Genomic DNA, 26870 nt, shown 5'->3' with positions numbered 1-26870 from the left:
AAGAATGAAATTTTGCCATTTGCAATAATGTGGATGGAACTAGAGTGTATTATGCTAAGTGAAATAAGTCAGAGAAAGACCAATTATCATATGGTTTCCCTCATATGTGGAATTTAAGAAACAAAACAGATGAACATAGGGGAAGGGAAGAAGAAATAAAATAAAAAGAGAGGGAGGTAAACCATAAGAGACTCTTAAATACAGAGAACAAGCTGAGGGTTGCTGTAGGGGTGTTGGGTGGGGGGGGATGGGATAAACGGGTGATGGGCATAAAGGAAGGCACTTGTTGGGATGAGCGCTGGGTGTTACAGGTAAGTGATGAATCACTAAATTCTACTCCTGAAACCAATGCTACTTGAATTTAATTTTTTTAAAAAACTTTAAAACAAGTGATGCCAATGACTTTTGGGTGTTTCCCATGGCTTCTGTCTTAGAGTCACAAGTTATGGAGTCTTTCTAATGACATTCCTACCTTGTGTCAGAAAATGCCTTCTAACTGATACATTTAGGATTAACTCATTTCTGTCATCTTTATACGTACAATAAATAAGCCAATAGTGCCAAGTAAATAACAAGGCTCGGCAATAATAAATTCTAGTCCCTTCATCTTGTTTCAAATACTTAATGTTATCTTTTTTTCTTTTTGTTCATCATTAGGGAACCATAGCTTTTTAATAGATTAAATGTATTTAAGGGGACTGAAGGATTTATTATTATTTTTAATGTCACAACTTTTCACTTCACTTAGGCACTTTCTTGTCTTTTAGATATGAATTTATTTATTTTGAAAGCTTTCTTTCTGGCACAACTATCCAAGTTGTATACCTAGATCATGCATAGACTGAGATATTTCTCCAAGGACCCTTAGTTTCTTTTAGTGAAAGAACAGAGAGACCAAGAACTACATAATAGCTCGCAGCATGGGATAACATTGCTCCTAGGTTATTTCAGTATCAAAGCTACAAATGTTTTCTTCCTTTTTTTTGTTTTTAAAGCTCAGGCCCATGGTGGAGCCCAATGCCATGCTTGAACTAACAACCCTGAGATTAAGACCTGAGCTGAGATCAAGAGTTGGGCACTTAACCGACTGAGCCACCCAGGTGCCCCTGCAAAAATTTTCTTTTAAAGTTTACATTAATATTTCTAATTCTGTTCTTAAATTACGATGTACCTCCTTAATTTGAGGAATCCTATAATCATAGCACCTTTTCTCTTCTGCAAGTAAGAATAATTTCTTATCTTCTTTACTTGACTAAGAGCCCCAAAAGACTCACCCTAACATCAATATGAGCCATGAAGTATTGAATAGAGTACACCATTCTATATGTAGTTACTTTTGTTTCGAGAGGGGATCCTGGAAAGGATGTGCATTCCAGCTACTTGGTTCTAAGTTCGTTCTGCAGCCTTCACTCTTCGTAGCTGTGTAGATGCTTGTTTGACAAATGGTTTGTTTCTCTTGTTTCAATTGGTTTAGAGTCTGAGGTCCTCGGCATTCTCACAGCTGCCAATTCCTCATCTTGGCAAGTGGAGGCTTTGGGTCACTACTCCTTTTTTGGTGCTAATGCTAATATTCAGCTTCAGAAGACAGCACAAAACTAGTCCAGTCCACTCTGAGAGGATGGGAAGAGTTTTAATTTGTGGTCCACTAATACTGTGCAATTAAAAATACAAGTTCATTTATCTAAGTGCATGAGTGCATGCTGCGCAAATTGATTCTTCTTACTCCTCTCTAATTTCTAGTAATTTCTATTTCACACATTTAATTAAAACTTAGCTCTCCCAAATTTTGCCCTTTCCTGATACTCTTTAAATGTATCTCCCTCCCCTTCCTGAGCCCCAAGCACTTCTTTGTATATACCATTCACCGTGTCCTCATTTCCTTAGCAGCTTAACAGATCATAGAATGTTTTATTTGCATTTTAGGAACCCAATTGATTCTCTTAGTTCCACTTCATTCTAGGACCAAGTCAGTTCAAAGTGTTTAATTTTCTGTAGAGAGATCAAGGAAAGGCGCTGTGTGCAAATAACATTACATGTAAACTTGGGCTTCGGAGGCTTAGACACAAAGTCTCCTTTGACCTACGATCAAACATTCATATATTTTGAATATATCATCTGATAAAATTTCACTTATCAATCAAAAATACATATGTCTTTAATTTAATTACAGATGATACCAGTATAGAACTCGAGTTTCTCAGAGGCCTCTGAATAAATAAAAGTATCTGTTACTTAAAATGTTATGAATTCAAGCTTCCAAAAACTACTTTAGAATATCAGAAAATATGCAGAATATATCAAAATTGGACAGTTTGGTAGAAATATTATGCACATTTACCTAACAAAATTGCATATTTTCACTTTTTTTTAAATGTTTTTAATTTTGAGAGAGCAAGAGAGAGAGCATAAGCAGGGGAGGGGCAGAGAGAGAGAGGGAGACACAGAATCCAAAGCAGGCTCCAGGCTCTGAGCTGTGGCACAGAGCCTGATTCAGGGCTCGAACTCACGGACCAGGAGATCATGACCTGAGCCAAAGTCGGAAGCTCAACTGACTGAGCCACCCAGGTGCCCCTAAACTTATTTTAATGTTTTCTTATATATTTTTTTAAGAGACTGAGAGAGAGAGCACAAGCAGGGGACAGGCAGAGAGAGAGGGAGACACAGAATCCAAAGCAGGCTCCAGGCTCTGAGCTGTCAGCACAGAGCCCGATGCAGGGCTCGAACTCACGAACCATGAGATCATGACCTGAGCCAAAGTCGGAAGCTCAACCCACTGAGCCACCAAGGCGCCCCTATTTTTGCTTGTTTTTATGCAGAAATCTAATCTATGTCACTTAACCTTACAGCGAAAACCACAAATCACATTAAATTTCCCAGTTTCATTATATGATGCAGGAAGGTTACACTTCAAAATTTAACGGGCTTTTAATCCAGAATGACCCAATTTGGAAAAACGACCAGATTATTTTTTTGTTGTTGCTATTGCTCAACCTTTATCTTTCCAGAACTGGGGCTTTTGCTACTATGACGCATTTTATTTTTTTTATTTTTTTTTTTTATTTTTTTTTAACGTTTATTTATTTTTGAGACAGAGAGAGACAGAGCATGAACAGGGGAGCGTCAGAGAGAGAGGGAGACACAGAATCTGAAACAGGCTCCAGGCTCTGAGCTGTCAGCACAGAGCCCGATGCGGGGCTTGAACTCACTGACCGCGAGATCATGACCTGAGCCGAAGTCGGCCGCTTAACCGACTGAGCCACCCAGGCGCCCCACTATGACGCATTTTAAATGGCGACTTTTTTCCCATCTCAGAACTTTACTCAGGCCCACGCTTCCCATCCCTTCCTTGGCCTTATTTCATTCTTATTAGCACAAAGTCAAATGTCTCTTTTTGAGCTTAAATCTATGGTATAAAAAAGTATTCATTTAAAGCAGCGTAATTCATATAATATTTAACTTTATCTACATACATTGACACATAATGCCATTCAAGCAAAATATTCAAATACAAATTGTTCATACACACTTCTGACCAATAAAGCTTCATAATTTCAATTAAGTGTATGTTTTTTTAATGTTTATTTATTTTATTTTTCAGAGAGAGAGAGGAGCATGAGCAGGGGAGGGGCAGAGAGAGAGAGAGAGAGAGGGAAACAGAGAATCCCAAGCAGGCTCTGCATTGTCAGCACAGAACCCAATGCGGGGCTTGATCTCACAAACCCATGAGATCGTAACCTGACCTGAAATCAAGAGTGAGGTTCTCACCCTACTGAGTCACCCAGGTGCCCCAAGTGTATGTTTTTTTTAATTGTTTACTTGTTGTTGCCTCCCCTCAAAAGACACTCATTCTTTAGATTCTAAGATCTCTGGATTTTAAATTGTGAATTTTAAAACCTTACATTAGTTGCCTATTTTGTTTTGCTTTGTTGTTGTTGTTGTTGTTGTTTAAGGAAAGGCACAATCCTTTTTGTTAATGTATAGAGTAGTTTATGATGATACATATTTTAGTATGCACTCTGGGGGGTAGTTAGTTGATCTTTATCTCCATCCAATGACTCTGAAAGTAAGGTTCAGGCCGTGTTCAAGTGTTCATTCCTGTGAACAGATTCCTTCTGGTGAACATCCCTTGTCTCATTCACTGGGGACACACAGGACAGCACTTCCTTTGGTGAGAACTCAAACCTGTTAGTTTTAGGCTGTCCTCTTCTAATCTATGGGGATACAGTGATCATGCCTCAGGCACTTATTTTTATTTCTAGACAACCAAGAGAAGGCTTCCTGGGATCCCTGCAGGAGGGATATATGGTGGTTTGCAGGGATGCCGCGGGAAGGTAGATGCAGGGCTAAGAGCAACAGCAGAGGTTTCAGAGATTCGCTGAGGCACTCATATCTCGGCAGCCGAGTATCACTACTTTTTAATAATAGTGGACATTTTTCCCAATAAAGTGCTTAACGCTATTATCTTTTGCGATTGATGGCACTCTACAGAAACGTGAGAAGATCCCCTTGAATTTTTCCTTCATGTTTTTAATGTTTTTGCAACCTCTCTTGGGTACCTGTGAGAAAGACACTTAGGAATTTGTCCTTCCCAGATACCATGATTCCATCTGGCCATAGTGAACCTAGGACCACCATGATGCACAAAGCTGGGTGGGGACCCTTTATTTTGATTCATTAATGACCCTTGGAGTTAGGCAGCAAGCCAGCTCTGAGAGGATCCAACTACAATATGGGACCACTGCTGGTTAATTCAAATCCAAATGGGTATAGAATGGGTCCACAAAATCATTTAAAGATGAATGCAAAAGGTAAGGTGCTTCCTCCCCAGTCCTTGAAATTGAACCAAGGAGCACAAATGGTAAATTAATCTAGTCCAGGAACAACCAGTCACGTAAGAGATTATTCAGAGCCAGAAATGCTCTTAAAGACTAGATAGGCAGGCAAACTCAATTAATGGTCTGTCTCTAAAACAACAAAGCTTAAGCATCCCATACCACAAAAAGGAAGTAAGGAAGAGACATAATAAAAAGGATTCAAAAAGTAAGGTGTTAGAGTCTAAGCATTCGCCCACCTGATCTTATCCCACCGACCACCTCTGCCATTCTCAGGGTCTGTGTTGTTCCAGATCCTATCATATCCACATCAAACTATTGGGAGGAAAATAACATGCTTAGAATTTCAAAATAGATCCATGGGATCTCCCGGGTGCTTCAGTCAGTTAAGCGTCCAACTCTTGATTTCAGCTCAGATCATGATCTCACAGGCTCTACCCCAGCATCGGGCTCTATGCTGACAGCATGGAGCCTGCTTGGGATTCTCTTCCTCCCTCTCTCTCTATTTCTCTCTCTCTCTCTCTCTCTCTCTCTCTCTCTCTCAAAATAAATAAACTTAAAAAAAAAAAAATAGGTCCAGACTCTATGCTAAGAACTGCATTGCAAGAGGGAAGGAAAAGAGAACCCACCAGCTTGTCGCTAGAAAACCACCACACCCCTATTTTTTTAACACATCAAAATGACAGTCTTCCTTAAACACAAGTTCAACCTTAGACCCTTTCTGAGAATTGCTCTGTGATCAGCAGGGGAAGAGGAGCCTCATGACACTCATGAAGAAGAATCAAAAGAACCTTTGATACTAAACAGAGAAGAGAAAGATGAACCTTGTAGTCATTAGTCACCAAACCTCAAAAAAGGGTTTTGAAGGAAATGCCTTTGTCAAATCTTTGAAAGGAGGCACAATTGCTTTTGTGGTAAAACACAATAGATCTATCATTTTGGGAAACTATTCCTTTATTTAACTAGTGACAAGTAGTGCTAGCTTATTAGGAAGGGCTGATTTATTTTTCTTCAAAATGTCGTCTACCTCAGGACAGGTCAGGGTGGCTTTGGACAAAACCTCTGAGTCCAAGGAAGATGACAAGGTAATCTCTGAGGTCCCTTCCCTTGTCAAGATTCTGCAGATGCTGCAAAAGCCATCAAATCCCAGAAAAAGGAAGCATGAGAAGAGGGGGAGGGTTGGGGGATAGGATACACCTGTCGGTCCAAAACCGTGGGTGGGCTTGGCAACCTCAAAGTTGGGACCATCAGCAATTGGCATTTTCAACCTTCATCACTGCCTTCTTGTTGCCATTAATTTTGGTATCTTGTGATCATAGCTCTTTCAAATGGGGTGTGTATTCCACATTTCCTCTAGGGAATATGAACCAGAGGATGTGGGATGTGAAAGTAACAGTTCCCCTGGAGTTCAGGAGCTTCTGCCCCCAGAATTGTTATGAATATTCAAATGTGAGCAGGATTTTCCTGATGGTCTGCAACAACAAGCAGACCCCCCACCCAAGGAACATCCTAGAACTCTGCTGGGCAAACTGCTGATGACACACGTTTTAGACAGGACTAAGGGGAGACATGTCTCCATGCTTCAACCATGCGGACTTTGAGCCCACTTGCTGGCACTCAGACGATGGAACAGTGAAGCCTGTTCCAGGAGAATGTCATTGCTGCAGACCTGGGCAGCTCTACCCTCAGTGGACACATTATAGATGAACAAGGCAACACACAGTCCCACACTCCCAGATCTCTACGACATTCGGCAATGAAGTAGGGAGAGGCTTTTCCAAGATGAAATATCCAATGTTATACAATGTGACAGACTTTATTCTGTCTTCCTTGGACAAAATATTGACACAAGCCAAGTCTCCCTTGTAGAATCCATGCAGCAAAATCATAATTCAGATTAAACAGAGAATCCATGTAAGAAGCTGACTCCAAAATTTATCCACATTATTTATAACAAGAAATCCATGATCAAATTGTTATCATGAAAAAAATTTTAAGTGTAATCAAATAAGGCCACTTAAAAAGAGGAGCTCTTTCCAAGCACAAGTGTAGCACCCAGTATTTATGCAAGTTTTGAATGATTTATTTTATTCATGAAAGCTAGTTCACATTGCCCTGTCTAGAGAAAATCTTTGTTTGCCTAATTCTTGCTTATAATTAATAAAACCAAATTCTTTTCATAGGAAGTGAATCATAATTGCACTTCTGAAGACCACCTGTGCACAGCTAGTGCAAATTAAAGAGGCATCACCGTAAGAATCGAGCCATTGTGACCTGCTGCCTACTTTTGAATTTAGACTAACTGAAAATAATTTCTGCTTGGCCACAGTCCTACATTTTCCCCTTTTCCAGAAACAGAGAGATGATGTCTGATGAGTAGGTACAGAATTTACAAAGATTTGCTCCTCACCACAAGCCAATCTAACCCAGGCACACCATGACCAAGAGATAATACAATACATTCCCAGATATAAACGTTTCTAGACGGCAACAATTCCAAAATACTATTAGTGTATAAAATATTAATTTCCATTTCACAGGCTTCACTTAAGCATATCATTATTGGAATTAGTTAACATAGATTATGTATTCATTATATAGACCACATTTGTTGTGTTGTCTTATAACAGTCATATAAAATAGGTAGTCCTTATCTTACAGAGAAGGAAACTGAGGAAGTTAAAATATAGTCTAAGTAAAAGACAGATCTAGAATTAATATGCAACCTGCCTGATTTTCAGGCATATAATCTTAATTATTACATGATTTCTGCTTCCCTTAAATCCATAGTAAAAAAGTATAGAATTAATAAACTCTTATATTTGAAAGATGTATTAAGTGAGTCATTTAATCTAAGTCTCTCCCACCCCAGGTAGGAATTTCTTCTTCAGTGTCTTTAAAAGAAAGAACAACCAAGACTTTATGAGATATTTCTGGTACTGGAGCTTCTGATTTTGGTTAATAGTTCATTTCATTGTTGGATCACTGTAATGATTAAACAGATCTCCCTGATTCCAAGGTGGCATTGTAAAAATTTTTCTGATCTCTTTTTCCTCTAAAATTCTATAGCAAACAAGAACAAGAAAAAGAAAAAGAAACTGTAACATCAATGAAACCAGAATTGAATCTGTAAATCTCAAACCATAATGAAGACTAGAACAAAACACATAATAGTAAATGATCCAACAGAAAAAGGGTGCTTCACAGAAATGGTTTAGCAGGATGAGGGAAAGACAGTGGGAAAGTTAGAAGCAATATCATTTTCTTGGTAGATTTTGTTTTGTTTTGTTCAATATTTTCTAAATATTTTATTTATTTTTGAGAGAGAGAGAGAGAGAGAGAGAGCAAGCATGGGAGGGGCAGAGAGAGGGAGACACAGAATCTAAAGCAGACTCCGGGCTCTAAGCTGTCAGCACAGAGCCTTACCCAGGACTCAAACTCATGAGATCATGACCTGAGCCTATTCCACTGACTGAGCCACCCAGGCACCCCTTTTCTTGGTATATTTTGAAAAAACTAAAGAATTTGAGGTTAATATTCAGCAAGTAGAGGTTCTATCAAAAATATTAGTAGAGCTGATTTTATGGGTTGGGTTTTGGTTGTTGGCTTTTAATTAGGAGAATGGTCAGACCCAAGGGTCCCCAATCGCACCTAAAAAAGTAAAGTAACCTCTCTCCATCCTTTCAGGATACCTGAGGATTGTTCTCTGGGGAAGCTTCACCAGAAAGACTGCACTCAGAGTTATGAGGCCCAGAGGAGGAAGAGGGTGAGCAACAATGATAAAGTGGGAAGGAAGTTAAAGCTGTAAGTCTCTAGATTTAAAAACCATTAAACATCCAACACAATAAATGGGGGAAAAAATGCACATCAAATTTTATCATTGTGAAACTTCAGAATATAAAGGATAAAGAGAAGATTCTAAAGGTTCCACAAAGGGAAGGAAAAGAAAAAAAAGAAAAAAGATCATACAAGAGATCAAAAATAAAAATGACCTTACCCTTTAAGAAAAAAAAAAAAATGAAACCTAAAAGACAAGGGAATAATGCCTTTAAAAATTCAATAGATATGTAAAAAAGTTTTATCAAAAAAATTTTTTTTACATTCTGTAAAAAATTTTACATCCAGCCAAGCAATCAAGTAAGTATAAGGGTAGAGAAAAGGCATTTGAGATGTACAAAGTCCCCCATAAATGCTTTCTCAGAAAGCCAACAGACAGCATGTTTTACTAAATGAGGAAGTACACCAAGAAAGAGGAAGAATGGGAATCAGGAAACAAGAGAAAGGTAAAGGGAATTCCCAGGATGACATCAGGGGAAGTGTTAGGACCACAGCTGTGCAGCAGGCCAAGAAAGTCACCAAACCAGACTATAGCAGAAAGTCAAGGGTCTAGGGATGTTTGTATATGGGGGTGATATCGCCAAGAAAATACTAGAATGTATAAATTATCTGATAGATTATATCTTGTGGAAAATTGCATAGCAAGCATTTTACAGAACTTTTGTGCAGTTTGGGAAAATGGAATAGCCTCAATACTAAGCAAATAAAAAGAAAAAGTAATCATTAACTCCAGGAAAAACAAAAAGTTACAAAAGAATGGAATTATTTATAGTCAGTGCTTTACCCAATTTAGCAGTGAACATTATTTCAATAATGAAAATATAGAATATGAATTAAAAATTGAGGTGTAACTTAATGAAGAAAATGAGGAAAAGGGGGTATAGCTAAAATCTTTACCTATTATTATGGGAAGAAAATAGGTAATGTCAAAAACTGATGAGTTGACAGCAATATCAGCATCTTATTTATAAATGAGAAAGTAAACGACTGGGGAAATACCTGCAACAGTTTAATATTATTACCCCTGGGGAATATGACAAGGTTGGAGGAACAGGGTGAGGAGGAGGACAAGGGATTATTTTTTTCTTGTGGTAAACTTACCATCAGTGACTTCTTATTTTCTTGTAATATTTGCATAAAAGTTAAAATGTTATTTTCAAAAAATATATATTCCTTACAATAGCTCAAAGGTTTATTTTATAATAAAACACTCAGCTCTATTGATTTGTTTTCTTTACCTTCCCAGTTCTTTGGGCCTCTACCAGGCCACAGAAGGATTCTAGAGAGCTACAAGTTTGTGTGTTTGTATTCATTTCAATAATAATTGAAAATGTATAAGCCTATTCTGGATCATCTGGATAACAGTCATTTTGGTGCCATCACTATTCTATTATGTGCACATCTAATCAACTTAGCTCCAAGTAGCACTACTTTTTTTTTTTTTTTTAAGTTTTTATTTTAATTCCATTTCATTAACATAGAGTGTAATATTAGTTTCAGGTGTATGATATTGTCATTTAAAACTTCCATACAACGCCCTTGCTCATCACAAGTGCACTCTTTAATCCTCATCACCTATGTGACCCAATCCCCCCACCACCCACATCTCCTTTGGTAACCATCAGTTTGTTCTCCATAGTTAAGAGTCTGTTTCTTGGTTTGCCTCTCCCTGTGCCCATGTGTTTTGTTTCTTAAATTCCACCGATGAGTGAAATCATATACTGACTGACTTATTTAGCTCAGCATAATACTCTCTAGCTCCATCCATGTCATTGCAAATAGCTAGATTTCATTATTTTTTATGGCTGAGTAATATTCCATTCTTTTTTCTCAGATCTAGGGTTAGGGTTTTCTCAGATCTTAGGGTTAGGGTTATGGCCCAGGTGAGGGTATATAAGTAGCACTACTTTAATAATTGCAAGAAAATGAGGGGCGCCTGAGTGGCTCAGTTAGTTGAACATCTGACTCTTGATTTCGGCTCAGGTTACGATCCCAGGGTCATGGGATCAAGCCCTGCATCAGGCTCTGTGCTGAGTGTGGAGCTTGTTTAAGATGTCCCTCTCTCTTTCTCTCTCTGTCTATCTTTCTGCCCCTCTCCCCCTCTGGTGTGCTCTCTCAATATATACGAAAAGAAAGTAAATCTTTAAAAAGAAAAAGAAAATGAGAAACAGCTATTAATGATATGTTAGAATCAAAGGAAGTCCAACTGAAATTATGGCAGTTAAGGTCAATGAAACTTATGTAATAATTTGAATGGACCAAGTGTTGAGGAAATTGAGTCATTTCTTCAGGCCCATTGAGGAAGAGTGTCATGAACTCAATAGGACCAGCAGGCAGTACCATATTTGTGTTGCAAGTGGCAATTTGGGTTCAGCAAAATACCATCTGCCACATAAAAGTAATATTTTCATTTGAATTGTACTTGTTCATCTCATAGGGTTCTTTAAATGATGTTTTTAAAATTGGTACCATATAATAATTATAAGCAGCAGATGTTTATATCTATTTTTATATTAGTGCATACTGGTGCAAATGATAATACAGTAACTTAGTTCAATCACGGTGAGTTCTTTTTTTTTCCTTTAAATTAATTTCACTTTTAAAAATTCTGTTAAAAAATATGTACATTACTTAAATTTGAGAAGCACTGACTTACTGTTTATACTCACTGAGACTTCTCACTGGGTCAGTTTAATGCAATCCAGTATGGTGTGCCGCCCAGTTCTAGGTCCTCACCAAGAACACGTTAATTTAGAAAGAGGTACTTTTTTTCTCCCACCCATTTTAATTTACCAACCTTATCATCAAATGATGCAGTAAACAGCTTATTGTCTTCATTATTGTAATTTCTTTATCCTGACCCCTATTTGTTGGAAACACTGATCTAATATATAACTTACGCCTCCTCCCCCGAACTCAGAGAAGGGGATGAGAAAATGTTTGGGGGCAGGATATTTTAGTTTTCCTTTACTAAGGTAACAATTTACCATGAACCTGATAGCATTGAAATGATACAAATTTATTATTTTATAGTTCTGGAGGTCAGGACTCCACAATGAATTTTACTAAGCTAAAATCAGGTGTCTGCAGAATTGCATTCCTTCTGGAGGATCTAGAGAACAATCCATTTCTTTGCCTTCCCCAGCTTCGAGAAGCTTCCCAAATCCCTTGGTTTGTGGCCCCACAGCACTATGATCTCTTTTGGTGTCTTTTTCTGACACTGACCCTCCTGCTTCTTTCTTTTGTTATAAGGACCCTTGTGATTACATTGGGCCCACCTAGATAATTCTGGATAATTCCCCCATCTCGAGATCCTTAATTTAATCACACCTGCAGGGGCGCCTGGGTGGCTCAGTCGGTTAAGCGGCCGAATTCGGCTCAGGTCATGATCTCACGGTCCATGAGTTCAAGCCCTGCATCGGGCTCTGTGCTGACAGCTCAGAGCCTGGAGCCTGTTTCAGATTCTGTGTCTCCCTCTCTCTGACCCTCCCCCATTCATGCTCTGTCTCTCTCTGTCTCAAAAATAAATAAACGTTAAAAAAAAAAAAATTAATCACACCTGCAAAGTCTCTTTCACCTTGCAAAGTAACGAATTCACAGAGTTTCTGGGATTAGGATGTGGACATCTTTCTGGTGGCACTATTCTGCATACCACGACAGGTGTCATTATGCCCACCCAGTCCCAGAACAGAAACTCTAATGGAGGAACACGTTCTCCAGAAACAGAAAATAAAGGGCATGGTTGTAAGTTAAGAGAAAGAGGCAGAAGGTTCTTTCTCTGAGGAGGGTTATGGAGCAAGTTGAAGACCTAAGAAGGGTGGAAAAACTTGGGAAAGCAGCAGTGGAAAAGTCTCCAACTCAAAAAGAAAAAGTGACTGCCTCCCCATAGGGCTTATCTAAAATAGATGTGAAGGCAGTGACGTCAGTAAGACGTGGGATGTGAGGCCACGCCAATTACTGTGTACGTGAAGACGCCACTAAACCCAGCTCCAGGACACCACTTCGATTTTTATTTCAAATTTTACAAACCAACTAATGACATCAGGATTTAAGGAGTTCTACCACCTCCTTTTTGTTATGCCATTGCCCCCCCCCCCATGATTCCCATAAGAAATCTGACACTAATTAGACTAGCATAAGAAGGAAAAAAAAAAAAATAAGATGATTCATAGACCACACTGGAGATAAATCCAGAAATAAGAAAAACTGATCTCTGCCCGAAAGAACACGGGTGAAAAATCGCTCTAACAGAGGGGCATCTAGTGAAAGTTAAATTTTTTTAAGGACAAAACACAGAGAGTTTGATAAGATATACCAGCTGCTTCTCTTTTCTCAAGACGTTTGCCCAGGAGACAGCTACTGAAACTTGGGTGTATTTCTCTCTTGCTGTGTCACACGCTGTTCCTTTCCCTCCCCACCCCCTCGCTGCTCTCCTGCTGTGCCTGTGGTGTGTGTGTGTGTGTGTGTGTGTGTGTGTGTGTGTGGTTTCTCTCTCCCTTGTAAGAACACAGCCGCCTGCCTGCCTGTCTCCTGCTGTCGGGGCTCCTCTCACTAGCTTTTTGCTGCCTTTTGCCTCTTCTCTTTCTGCTTAGCTCCTTGCCTTCTGGTAAGTGCGACAAACGCTCCCCCCAAGTCCTGTGAGAAGCTGGAGGGTGCGGTTTGTGGTGTTCAAAACTTGCAACTTTGAGACTGCCAGTGAACTGTGGAAGAACTTTGCATTGTTTTATTTATAATTGAAATGTGTTGCTCAGAAAGGGATGCGTGTGATAATTGGCTGGACTACCAATACAAGTGAAAAATTCTTAGAGGAGAAAAAAAAAAAAAAGAAAACGAGGCAATAAAGTTTATTAAGAAGATAAAATTTAGAAATAATTTCTTGCTGTCAAGTTATTCATAGTGAAAGGGACAATTTAAAAGTAGCAGAGTTTCTTGAATTTGTTTTTTTCCCCCCTTCTTGTTGATTTATCCTGAGGCTACTTTTAGGAATTGAGTTGTCTCGTGGTTTACAATGACTCAGTCAATTCTGTTTTAAAGTAGATGTGGGATATGAGTTTAAGGGATATCCATGGAATTAATATTAAAAACATCAATGACTGTGGCCTCTGAGGAATGAAGAATAAATCAAATACAACCAAACTTTTGCATTTAGACTAACCGTATTAAAACTCCTGTGAACAGTTTTAAATTCATTGCTTTGAAGTTGGGTTTACTTTAGATTTTATTTCATCCCAAGAAGCCTCCCTAACACGTTAAAACTCACATATGTATTTAAGCCAGTAAATGTTTACTGCTTTTAGTTTTGATTTAAAAAGGATTCTCTTCCCTTGATTTTCAAAGAAGTGCCAGATGCCACGGCTACTTTTAGAAGAGCTTAAAATAACTTCTGGCTGGACAGCGGGTGCTGTGTGTCTTTCTTGGAGTTTAGGGGAGGCAGGAGTTATATATAGATGAGTGTGCCCAACAAGTAGGGGTCAGGACACAAAAAAATGCCAGTGATGGAAACAATAAGGCTGTTTACTGCATCATTTGATAATCAAGTTGGTGAATTAAAGTGCATACCAGAAAAAAGTATTTCTTTCGAAATTAAGGAGTACTTGATGAGGGCCATAAGTAGGTGACAATGACTGCAGGTTGAATTTTTCGTGCTTGTTGGTGCTCAAGCACTTGACCTGCCCTTCCCTGAGAACAAGAGGAAGCTGTGCAAGGCATGGAACAGTATGCTTTTGTTTTTGCTCTCATCCCACCACCACAGCAGAACCTATGCCCTAGGAGGAGCCTGTCATATTTTTATGCTAAGAATTAGCAGCATCACCATTAAATACCATTGACAAATAAAATGCACCGTAACTTAAAAGCCTAAGTCAATTCCACTGTAACCTAGAAACGGTGATATCCAGAAACCCTGGAACTCTTGACTCAACTTGTACTTCAGCGCCTATTTCCAAACAGCCCCTATTATATGTCGATTATTTCCCAATAATATTGGGAACATTGCTATTTCCTAAAAATTATGAAGTTATCCTAGAGCTTCTTGACTGAGAGAAAAGATTTGCAATCTGGTTTTTTTTTTTTTCTAAAAGAAAGCCTGTTTTTACATTGGAACAAAAAAGTGTTAATGGAAATTCAAGAAATTGTTATCATGACCATCACCATGGTTCCATATTGGTCTGTTGGTTAATTTATACCCGCCTTCATTCTCCATCTTATTCCAGAAATGAAGCTAGTTTGAACCTCAGAAAAAGTGTTTTCCTGATGGATAATTACGTGTTGCTCATCTGGGAAAAGGAAAATACCAGAAAAGCCAGAAAGTATTTCCTGTATACAGTATAATAATTCATTTACATCAATGTACTCATATTTATCAACTCTTCACTTATGGGTTAAAACAGAGTTTAGGACTACAATTGTTATGAATGATTTTAGTAAGTTCAGTGGCTCTTGTATTAAATGTCTTAACTTTGAAAAAAAAATAACACCACTTTAAACATTTTTAATGTAGACATTCGTGTCGTTCCAATGACTGTAAGGCTGTATAGAATGTCAGAGAGAGGTAGCACAAATTGGCTTAAGCCACATGACAAATATAACCTGAAAAACAGTATCTTGAATTACTCCATTAGTGTCAATAATAGGAATTTCTTCTGGAACTTAAAGACCAAAACCAAAAATATGCTGGTAGTATGACCCACTTTGGAAAAATGGCTCCCCACTGTTTCTACCTTAACTAACTGCAATATCAATGTCTTGTCAAAGTACATTCATTCTGTGTTGGAAACTGTAATCAGTAGGTGCCCTTGTGGGGATACCCTTACATTTTACATGTAACTGTATTAACTACATAAAACCTGACTATGCTTACCACTAGATACTGCTCCCAGTATGGAGATGAATCAGTCTGTACAGCTCTCGGGGGAACCCCAATCAACACCTCCAGGGGACAATTCATTACCCACTCAAAATGGTCTGGAGAAGCAAGATGAGAAGGATTCCTCAACCCTACTCCAAGCACCAGAGGGGAAGGCAGGTATGCAGTCTGAACAGGGAGCTCATGATATCTCTGAGGAGCTGAGCCGACAACTGGAAGACATCATCAATACATATGGGTCTGTTACTGAAAAAGAGGGTCCCACCAAAGCAAAGGAGCAGCCTGAGAACACAGAACCACCCGACAATGAGGACGGGGACTGTGATGAGGCCACTGAAGAGATCGAGAGAGAACCCACAGCTTCTGGAGAGCCAGCCACAGCCAAAGAGCCTGTCAGTAATAAAGAGCAAAAATTGGAAAAGAAAATCCTGAAAGGATTAGGCAAGTAGTTGTGTTCTAATGCATGCATGACTTTTCTTTGAGGTATTCCTAATAAGGGACACTTCCTCCAACCTTTACTAAAAGCCACATCTCATTTTTGGCTATTACTGTAATAGCTTCCTTCAGGGTCTCCTTAAACTTCCCTTGCTGTAATTGTGTTTAGCCACTTCCCCGCAAAAGAGCTAAAGCAAACTTTTCAACATGTTACTCACCTACCCTCTCTCTCCAATGGTTTCCTACTGCTCTTAGGGCAAAACCAAAATTCTTGACATGGTCTTTCAGGCCCTAATGGTCTAACCCTAACCAGTCTTCCCAGCTTTATCTCCCATCACTCTTGCCCACAACACCCCTTTTCTGAACTCTCTGCCCCTATCAGCACCACAATGAGTACTGCCTAATTGCTAATCATTCTGATCTTCTCTTTCCTTTGTTTGAACACCCCATGCGCTCCATCCCCCACAAAGCCCACATACATCCTATTTCCTCTATCTAGAAATCCTTACCCATTCAGCCCTTTGGGCACTTAACTTAGTATTTAGCTTACAATCCAAATGGCATTTTCTTAGCCCAATCCTACATAAGGTCTTCTTGTTTTCTATTTCGATTGTACCATGTATCTTTCCTTCCTAGCATTTAGCAGCATTTGAGAGTGTGCATTTCCTTTTTGCCATTATGTGGTTAATGCATGTCTTCCCGGCTAGCTTTTTTCGATCAAGAACAGGGATTGTGTGTATATTCAGATGCCATTGGATGCCTAGCATCTAAGATAGTGGGTGGCACATGCTAGGTACTCAGTAAATACTTGTTACAAGGAGGAATGAGTGAGTAAATGAATGAAAGAGAAATTGTTTAAAGCAAAGCTAGTGGAATCTGGATTTAAACAAAATATAAATATAGAGATGGTTTGTACATGAAATGATCACCAATTAGATCACTTAGTACGTTCTATTACTACGTGAAATATTTTTTATTAACAAAACTCTTTAGAAATCAATCAATTATAGAATGTCAAACATTGCAGAAAACATGTTTACTCTCATTCGCTTATTGATTCAGCAAATATTTATGAATGCCTAGTCCTTATGAGGTACTGCGTTAGGCACACAAAGATAAATAAGTCATTATGGACCTTTGGTTAAGGAGCTGTAGGTATGGAGAGAAAAACAGACATTTAATCTAATTGTTATATAGAAGAAGTGCTAAGAACAGGCACAGGAAAGTTGTTGGGAGGGATTTTATACCAGAAATGGCTGTGAAAAAAGAACGAAAGGGTTCAGCTTTTAGCTACTGGTGGAAGCATGTTACTATACACAGGATAGCCCCCCCGCCTGTCTTCCTTGGTGAATTCCACTGTGACACCACAAACACCACCTCTTATATGGTACCTTCCCTCACATGCCCAGGTAGAGTTGGCATCACCTTTCTTAGTCCTCCACTCAATCTTCTGAAGCAATCATTTGTTTATATACCTGCTTCCCAAGGAAGGTAGAGAATCTATCAGGAGAAGCTGTAATGTCTTATTCATTTCTGGAAGATAACGTGGCAAAGTGAAAACTCATGGGCACTGGAGTCAGTACGGGGTTCGGACTCCAATAACGAGCTATCTATAACCCCCCAAATATGCCTATGCATGGGATACAACTATGATGCTTTAAACCCACTGCTGGCAATGATTTCAAGAAGGGCTGAAAGACACATTCAAATGGCGCACTTGGCTCACCCAGCATAAAGAATAAAATAACCCAAATAATACCTTGAAAATATCTACCCAGTTCCAAAGTGCAAGATTGGAATCCCTCAAGTGTTTTTGGATCTTTGGGAAAGAGAATAAAGTTGCTCTGCGTTCAAACACTGCTTTTCCTTATCTATCCAAGCCATCTCAGGAAAGTCCCTTTTGGATTAGTCCCTGTGTAACTTCCCATAAGACAACACAAAGTCACATCTCAGAGGTGAATGATTTCAAGTGTTCCTACCCAGGAAAGTTCTTTTGCTTTCTCACTCTAAAACAACTTCTATAGAGGAATGTGTCTGTGTTGTATTGAGAGGATATGAAGAAAATAGGAGTAAAGTTAAAGAAGACCAATTGTGGTTTCTTCTCTGTCTTCCAGGAGTTATTTCAAAATCCATATTAACCATTTAATTACCAAATAATCAAAACCATTTTAAAGAAAAAAATCCACAATTCTAATCCTCCCACTATTTACAAGTTCCCAGATTTCAACTGAGCATGTGGTCAGAACCAATGTTTGTGAAGCAGGGTGCCCACTCGTGTCCACTCTAACCGCATGTGTATAAACGCTGACCCTTCCGTGCCATTCCCCTGAACACCATCAGTACGTTCTTCTAACCACTAGTGTTTCAGCTACGTTATGATGTTAAAAAAAATTTTTTAGGCTAATTGAAATATGTAACCACCGATGTATTTTTTTTAAGTTTATTTTGAGAGAGTGAATAAAAGTGGGAAAGGGGCAGAGAGAGAGAAAGAGAGAGAGAGAGAGAGAGAGAGAGATCCCAAGCAGGGATCTGTCAGCACAGAGCCCATTGTGCGCTGTCAGCACAGAGCCCATTGAGGGGCTCCATTTCATGAACCGTGAGCTCATGCCCTGAGCCCAAATCCAGAGTCTGATGCTCAACCAACTGAGCCACCCAAGTGCCCGTTGTAACCACCATTTTAAACATTATTTCAGCCATCTGCATGTAGCGTTAGTAGGCTTATTAGCTTTTTATCAATTAAATGGCTCTGTACTATCATCTACACCAGTGGTTCTTAAACTTCATTGTGCATTAGAATTGAATACTGAATTTATAAAAAATGCTATTCCTGAGCACAGAAATTCAGAATTTGTAGGAATGGAGTGGAACCAAAGCACCCTGGGTAATTTTGATACAAACAGATTGTGGAAACAATGATTCTGATGCTTTAGAAAGTGCTTCTTCTGCCCTCTTGGAGACAAAAAAAAAAAAAAAAGTGAAGTGTTGACTATGGTCTTCATTAGAATCTATTTGGACTTTTATAGAATTTTAGTAACTCATTTGACCAGTACCTGAAAAGATATCCTTAGACTTTGCTTAGGTGCTTAATCGAAGATGACTCTTTAATTATTGCATGCTTCTCAGATAATATTTGTTTTGTTGGTATTTTGAGATGCTGAAATGTTCCGGCTCTCTAACCCAAATTTTTCCCATAGTATATATTTTGGGACATTTCAGATTTCAGTAAAGTTAAAGTTTCATTACTGCCAGAATTTTCTGACCTTTAATGTATACAACAATGAAAATGTCCAATAGTGATGGGCATAGTTTGCAACATTTCCTAGACTTATTGGACCAAAGAGACCCTTCTTTCCCAAACACTTTGAATATTTGGGAAATGTCTCTACAACCCAAGTATCTAGAACTTGTTTCTCCTTTAGAGACTGCATACCCCCTCACAAGCAACACACTATGCACCAAAGCAGTTGGGGAAACATTTTTAAATCTCCTTAGTTGGTAGAGTCACTTTCACCTTGGCATTTGAACTGAAAGAAACAAGAACATATAAAACATTAGACAGAACCATGGCATGCACTCTCAGCATCTAAGTCTTCCCCCTTGCCTCCCCCAGCCCATCCTCCAGACTCACAAATGTCTTAATAATCACTTGTCTGCCAACAGGACGTGGGTGGCACAAGCATCACATAGTAATAAGAACAAAACAATGACAGAATATAATGTCCATTCTGATATTTAGGTAGATAACTGATTGAGTAGGAAAGCATAGGTTTGAAGTGTAAGCCTAGGAGGAAAACAAAGCTAATCCACAGGTCCAGTCTGAGCTCAGAATACATCTGGTCAATCCACTAATTTTACAGACAGGGAAATTGAAGCTTAGAGAGTTTAAGAGTCTGCAAAAGAGGTTACTCAACTAGTTGATGTGACTGTGAGATTAGTCACAAAGAAAGCAAGGGAGCAGAACTGAAGTCACTAATATTGCAGGACCGAAGACACATAAAAACTAAATGGGGTACTGGTTGAAGAGCATTTATTAGAGCTCAGTGAATGGGTTTCATCTTTAGTTACAGGTAGACTTTCAGTTCTATCATCTAAGGACCTTGACTAGGACAATGGATTCTGAAATGTCTCTAGAAAGTCATTTACTTACTCTTCCTTAGAATGAGCACTTTCCCAGAAGATGTGTTTCATCCATTTTAGCTTGACTTCTAGTTTCACTGTGAAAGAGGAATAAACTTGCCTTGATACAAATGGTAATTTATTTATTATTATTATTATTTTTTTTTTTTTTTTTTTTTTTTTTGGAAGAGATGGTAAGAGACCAGAGGAATTCAGGGGAAAGAGGAATCAGCAAAGAGTGAAAGGTTCATGAGTAGATTCACAGGAACGCTAGATCTCGGGCCAGATCCTAAAAGGAGAGAGGGGTTTAGAGAAGTGGGTAGAATAGGATAGAAAAATACAATTTGAGCAAAATGATTAGTATTCTCTTTTGATCAGAATTAGATGTATTCATTTTTTCCTGCTCTTTCTGGTATTTTTCTTTCATTATAAGATTTTGTTTTGTTTTCCCTGGAGTAACCTCCTCATTATTAGACTCTTAAAGGTTTTTCCTTTTAAGAAAGTTTTCTTTATAGTTACAGCCAAGAAATCGCTAACAGTTTAAACATATCACCACCTGATCTAATAAGAGGTCCAGGTCCAGGGGCCCCTGGGTGGCTCAGTCATTTAAGCTTCTGACTCTTGATTTCGGCTCAGGTCATGATCTCATGGTTAGTGGGATCCAGCCCTGCGTTGGGCTCTGCACTGTCAGCTTGAGATTCTCTCTCTCCTGCTCTCTCTGCCCCTCCCCTACTCATGCTTGCTCACTCTGTCTCTCTCTCTTAAAATAAATAAACTTAAAAAGAAAGAAAGAAAGCAGTCCAGTTCCACTCCCCAACTGAATAAGAGGCCGAAGTTCCAAACACATACAACAAGGTGACTAAAAACACAAGAGATATGAAATTGTTGGCCAAATAAAAACAATGTAACAAGAAAATACAGGGCAGGTAGTATTTCCAAAACTGGTAGGTCATTAAAACCAAGCACAACAAACAAAACCAGATTATGAGAGGAGATAATGAAGGATAAGAGAATCTTGATAAATTTTTAAAGTGGACAAAAATATTTTGGAAAGACAAATATACCATCCAAACATTGCTATTTTTGTTGTTATCTAAATTAAGCTAAAAATGGTTAAAACTACTCTAGTCATGGAATCAACAAATCCTAAGTGCTAAACTCAGAACCCATTTAGTCAACTTACTAATTTTATAGACAGGGAAATTTAGGCCCAGAGAGGTTAAGACTCTGTAAAAATGGTTACTCAACTTGTCAATGGCAGGGTGAGTTCTAGACCTTATCCTTAGTCCAGTGTGACTACATTATCCTTTTTATCTACATATGCAAATCTAATTTTCTTATAAGATATCTATTGATGCTCAGGAATCATTTGTACCATACTCACTATTTTTAAATTTTGTTAGGAGACAAAATTAACATTGAAATATGAATCTGGGGTCGGGGGGAGCACCTGGGTGGCTCAGTCAGTTAAGTGTCTGACTTTGGTTCAAGTCATGATCTCGCGGTCCAGAAGTTTGAGCCCCGTGTCAGGCTCTGTGCTGACAGCTGGGAGTCTGGAGACTGCCTCAGATTTTATGTCTCGCTCTCTCTTTGCCCCTCCCCCACTTGCCCTCTGTCTGTCTTTCTCTCTCAAAAATAAATAAACATTAAAAAAAAATACGAATCTGGGTCTAACACTGAAACAGAATATTCATGATCTTTTTCCAGCTTTAAGCTTCTGCCACAACACATGGAAATTAGGGAGGGGGGAGAAAGGCACATGTGTGTACCCAAGATGAAATTTTAGCCCCCAATTTCTAAAAGATAATTTTGGAAGAGAAAGAACAAGGTTTTAGACACTCATCAAATCTGCATGAATTTAGAGGGCGCCTGGGTGGCTCAGTCGGTTAAGCGTCTGATTCTTGGTTTCGGCTCGCGTCACCATCTCATGGTTCATGAGTTCAGCCTCCACATTGAGCCCTGTGCTGGCAGCACAGAGCCTGCTTGGGATTCTCTCTCTCTCTCTCTCTCTCTCTCTCTCTCTCTCTCTCCACCCCTCCCCACTCACACTGTCTCTGTCTCTCTGAATATAAATAAACTTTAAAAAATCTGTGTAAATTTAGTTTAAATGGTTATCGCTATGCTGAAAGTTTAAGAAAAATCCCAGGTCATGTTTATATAGCTGACTTCATTATCTTAAGTGTTTTAATATCTTTGATGTAAGAATCACGTCTTCATATTACAATACTCCCTCGGTCTACAACCGTGCCACAGGTGCAACACACCCGTTCTTGTTTCTGAGGTGGTCCTACCTTCCTGGGGACCGACTACTAAATGCGTACTTTGTGGAGGGGTGGCCGAATGCCCTTCACATGCCTCCCCCAGCTCGAATGGGGACTCAGGTCTGTCCCTTGCTTTCTTTATGACGAATCTCACAATCACAGTGCTTTGGAATGACCCACTGGGGGGAAAGGCAGTCATTCCCTCCCAGTAAACTGTCCCTGGAAAAAGTCAGTTTGTCTCTTGGGTCTGACACTATCACCAAATGACCCCATTTCTGTGGAACTGTAATTACAGCCTTTATGAGAAGCGGAGCAATCTTTTCGTCTATTCCTCCCCGCCACGGTAATCCCCCACAGCATTCTAGTCCAGCAAAACCGATACAAGTTTACAAACTAAGCTCTCTGGTGTCACGAGTTTATTAATTCTGCACATGCTTGTCTCCAATTTCCTGGATTTTGTTGTTGTCGTTAAAGGGAGAAATCATTTGGGAAGGATAGACTGTTGCTTGCAAATGTTAACTTTCTAAATGTTTATTTTTGAGAGAGAGCACACACGGGGGAGAGACAGACAGAGAGAGGGAGAATGAGAGGCTCTGAAGCGGGCTCTGCGCTGAGACAGCAGAGTGCCCAATGCCGGGCTCGAACTCATGAACGGTGAGACCATACCTGAGCCAAAGTCAGGCGCTTAACCCACTGAGCCACCCAGGCACCCCATGAATGTTAACCTTCTACGCAAAATAACAGAATATTAGAACCGAATATTAGAAACCTCAACGTGACCGAAACAAAACAAGACAAAAACCCTCTTCTCGCAGTTAAAGAAAATAAGAAGGAAAGAAGATACTTCATGTGAAGACGAAAATGTTCCCATCTCCCCCAGATGAGACACATAATAGTTTTACACGTCGGTACCCTTACGGGGGGGTGATCCTAGGCATACAGTAAATGTCCCAGGGGAAAGTAAGACCCATCTGTCCTCGGGTCCAGCACGAAGTTGTCTTTAGGACACTGATCCTTTAATTTACGTGGCACTAGTGTGCACGCCTTGGTTTGGCTTTGTTCCATTGTTACCAACCCTTACTGAGCACTGGCCACAGAACAGACCCGTGCGGCGTCCTGGGCCAAATCTGATCTTCAGCAATCTCTTTCCTCTAACAGATGACAGAGGCTTCACGGGGCCCCTTCCACAGACTGAAGGCAAGGGTGAAGGGATGTCCTGACGAAGGCACGTCCGTCCCTGCGGCTAGAGAAGTAACTCAAAGCACAGGCGCAGTGGGGGCAGGGCGGCAGTGATGACCAGGGTAAACACAGCACGCTAGGCCAAAGCCCATAATCGGAGAGCTGGCGGGGGGCCCCTCTCACACCCACCCTCTCCCCTGTCTTAAGCCACATCTCTAATCTGAACTGACTCACTGGGCAAAGATGGACAAAACCAGCTGTTAGGAATGAGGTCATGTTTTTTAAGAAGTTTCTTATTATTTCTCTGGGTTTCCTGGCATCAAAATTCCACATGGGAAGGGAGTGATTTACAGCAAGCAGACAAACCTTGGACTCAAGCCTTGGCTCTGCCAGTACTAATTATGTAACTTTGGGCTTCTCTGGGGCTTCGATTTTTAATCTATAAAATTGAACCAGTTGGCTGGATGCTCTTTAAAGTCCTTCTAGACCTAAAATTCTTTGATGCCATTAGCGTTACCAGATTTAGCAAATAAAAATACAGGAGGCCAAGGGAAATTTGAATTTCGGTAAACAATGCAAAATTCTTTAGTACAATCACGTCCCGCGCCCTGTATTTCATCTGGCAAGCCTAATTCCATGATTCATACGCCTCTCCGGGATGAAAGCAGATATTCCAGCAAAAGGGAAATGCCTGTTCTTGGGGAAAGGTTGTCAAAGCTGTTAATATTCTTACATAGATTTACATCAGGAACCATGACCTCTACCGTGTGTCTTGACCTTCCTATCGTAACTAGACCGACTTGTCACTGTGTTCCACCTTGACCAGACTGTTTGAAAAGATATAATCAGTGGTACCTGCAGGCCTCAGGGTCCCACTCCTCCCCACCAACACTCAGCCCAATGGCGACTTGAAAACCAGATTTCCAGGCCCACAGAAAGGCAAGTGGGAGGTTGGGCTGAAGAAGACAAAAGGAAGAACAACGAGGAAAGAGGAGAAGCTGAGGTTCACAGGCGGATAATCGTGAAGAGATGAGTCTTCAAATGTAGCATGAACTTCCACGGGGACCAGAAAAGGAGACCTCCAACAAAGATGAAGACCTGGGTAGCGGAAAGGAAGGCCCAGGAAGGCGGACCCCGTTGTCACAGCGACACAAAGAGGCCTGCGGAGAAGGTCCTCTGCCATGTCTTGGCTCGCTTTTCCTTCTAGGTTGATCTTAACTCTTATGCTCTGCTACGTAGGAAGCGTGATCAGAACACTCCCACCCAAACGTCGTGGAAAGCATTCCTGCACAAAAACAAGAGAATTGGTTCCCCCAAAAAAGAGAGAAGAGAGGGACTGAAGGAACAAAAACAAAACAAAGATAGAAGTGGCCTACTGAACTGTCAAATTTCCGTGCTTTGGGCTGGAATTCTAAAACTGCACACCTCCAGGCTGGCAGTTTGGTGGTAGTCAGAAATTTCGATTGGTGGTTTTGCTTCTTTTTTTTTTAAATTAATCAATGCAGGGAAATGGGTGATTTATTCACATATAAAGTCAGTGTTTTTTATTCTTTTGAATATTTTCAAAATATTTAAAACCCTTATTTTTTTAAATGTCTTTATGGCTTTTTGTTTTCTTTCAAGGCAAAGAAGGCAACCTGCTCATGCAAATGCTGACCAAGCTGCAAACACCTGAAGAAAAATTTGACTTTTTATTCAAGAAGTATGCTGAATTGGTAAGATCTCTGATTAGCTCTTTTTGTCAGAAAGATTCAGGCTCCGGTTAGAGCTGAGAAAAGGAGGCCGTTCGCTTTTCCTGTACCTCATTATAGACCATAGCTGGCTATCTCACATACGCCAGAGCGAGGATCCGGAAAAGCAGAATTTTTTTTTTTAAAGGAAAAAGAAACAAAAACCAAGGGCAAACAGCAAAATAAAGAAAGAAGACAGGGACGCCTGGGTGGCTCAGTCAGTTAAGCGGCTGACTTTGGCTCAGGTCATGATCTCACAGTTCGGGGGTTCAAGCCCCATGTTGGGCTCTGTGCTGACAGCTCAGAGCCTGGAGCCTGCTTCGGATTCTGTGTCTCCCTCTCTCTCCCCCTCCCCCCCTCCCATGCTCTATCTCTCTGTCTCAAAAATAAATAAACATTAAAAAAGAAAGAAACAAAGAGGATAGAGTTGGAGTCTACTCTGCCTTCAATTATATGTATAACTTGGGGGGTGGAAGAAAGAATTATAGATAATTGAAAGCTGTGGATATTTTGAAGTTCTTTTGGCTTTATAATATAACAGAAATATACTCCACATAAGGGCAAACTTTTGTTCAGTTCTTGTTCCTAGGTGTTTTGAGGGGCCCCCTCAGGAAGGCAGAGGGATGAGTTACCCTCAATTTGTGACACATTCTCATTTGGTCTTGAAAACTTTATTTGTGCACTCACTCATTCATTCATTCAATCAACCATTCATTCATTCATTCATTCAACCATTCATTCATTCTCTTTGATCTACATTCTTCTCCCCGCCCCCACTGTGGCAAAGTGTCTGATGTGGATTACTTTGCGCCCAGTTCCAAGACCTCCTCGTGCAGGCTCCCTCTGGGTAAGAGAGGGCCATTGGAAGGCAGGGAAGCCACCCACAGACATCAGAGAATCCGGGAAGTGCCTGGTCCCCCCACCAGTACTCCTATAATGGGGCCACTTGGGAAAAAGAGGCGGGTTCAAGGAAACACCACTCCCGCATGGGCACTCCCTTATGGAACCCGGGGCTGGGATGTGACATCCTCTCAAGTGGGGCTAGCCAACGTGCTTCTCCTTCATTCCTGCTTGCTTTCCTTAAAAGAAAAAAAAAAGTTTCATTTATTCCTGTTGGACAAGCTGTCACAGGAGAATGAAACTAAGTCCACACACAGCAAAACAGTTCCTCCAGGCGGCAGGTTGAAGGCAGATGGACCTTTACCACTAAAGCAGCTGGATTCAGAGCCTCTCCCTGGCATGGGCCCTTCTGAGGCCCTGGACATAATTCTCTTTTCTTGATTTTGGGTTTTTATGTGTGTGTGTTGTTTTCATGATTTTGTTGGTGTTGGGTTTTTTTTTTGGTTTTTTTTTTTTTTTTTTTTTGCGTGTGTGTTTTGTTTTAAAAAAAGGGGCCTCCAAACTCCTTGTCTTATCCCTATTGATGGAGTGGAGTTTAACAAGTGACTTGTCTTCTTTTTCACTTGGACTTTCGTCCTGTGATTCCTGTCCTTCCTTTTCTTCCTTTCACCTTGACGCGTTCTCTGTGCTGAACTATCCTGCAGTAGACCCAGAGGAATTCTGAGGCCCTGAGGGACTGCCTGGTTGTTTATCTCTGCCAATACTTTTTAACTGG

The 26870-nt window shown here is 40.0% G+C and overlaps 2 protein-coding genes across 4 annotated transcripts in view; one reads left to right on the top strand and one right to left on the bottom strand.

Annotated features, from left to right (window-relative positions):
* HECA (HECA ribonucleoprotein granule regulator) overlaps window positions 1–26870 on the bottom strand; it is a 195770-nt gene that overhangs the window by 44176 nt on the left and 124724 nt on the right. The gene's annotated exons all lie outside the window — the stretch shown is intronic.
* TXLNB (taxilin beta) overlaps window positions 13162–26870 on the top strand; it is a 50939-nt gene continuing 37230 nt past the window's right edge. Inside the window, exons 1-3 of the mRNA XM_060616792.2 lie at window positions 13162–13275; window positions 15535–15975; window positions 25149–25240. Coding sequence (XP_060472775.1) covers window positions 15549–15975; window positions 25149–25240 — 519 coding nt within the window. The 5' untranslated portion in view covers window positions 13162–13275; window positions 15535–15548. The remainder of the gene's footprint in view (window positions 13276–15534; window positions 15976–25148; window positions 25241–26870) is intronic.

Source organism: Panthera onca, chromosome B2 (assembly GCF_046562875.1).
Source record: "Panthera onca isolate mPanOnc1 chromosome B2, mPanOnc1 haplotype 2, whole genome shotgun sequence".
NCBI lineage: Eukaryota > Metazoa > Chordata > Mammalia > Carnivora > Felidae > Panthera > Panthera onca.
Note: the sequence above shows the minus strand (reverse complement) of the source record. Positions and strands in the feature narration are given on the sequence as shown.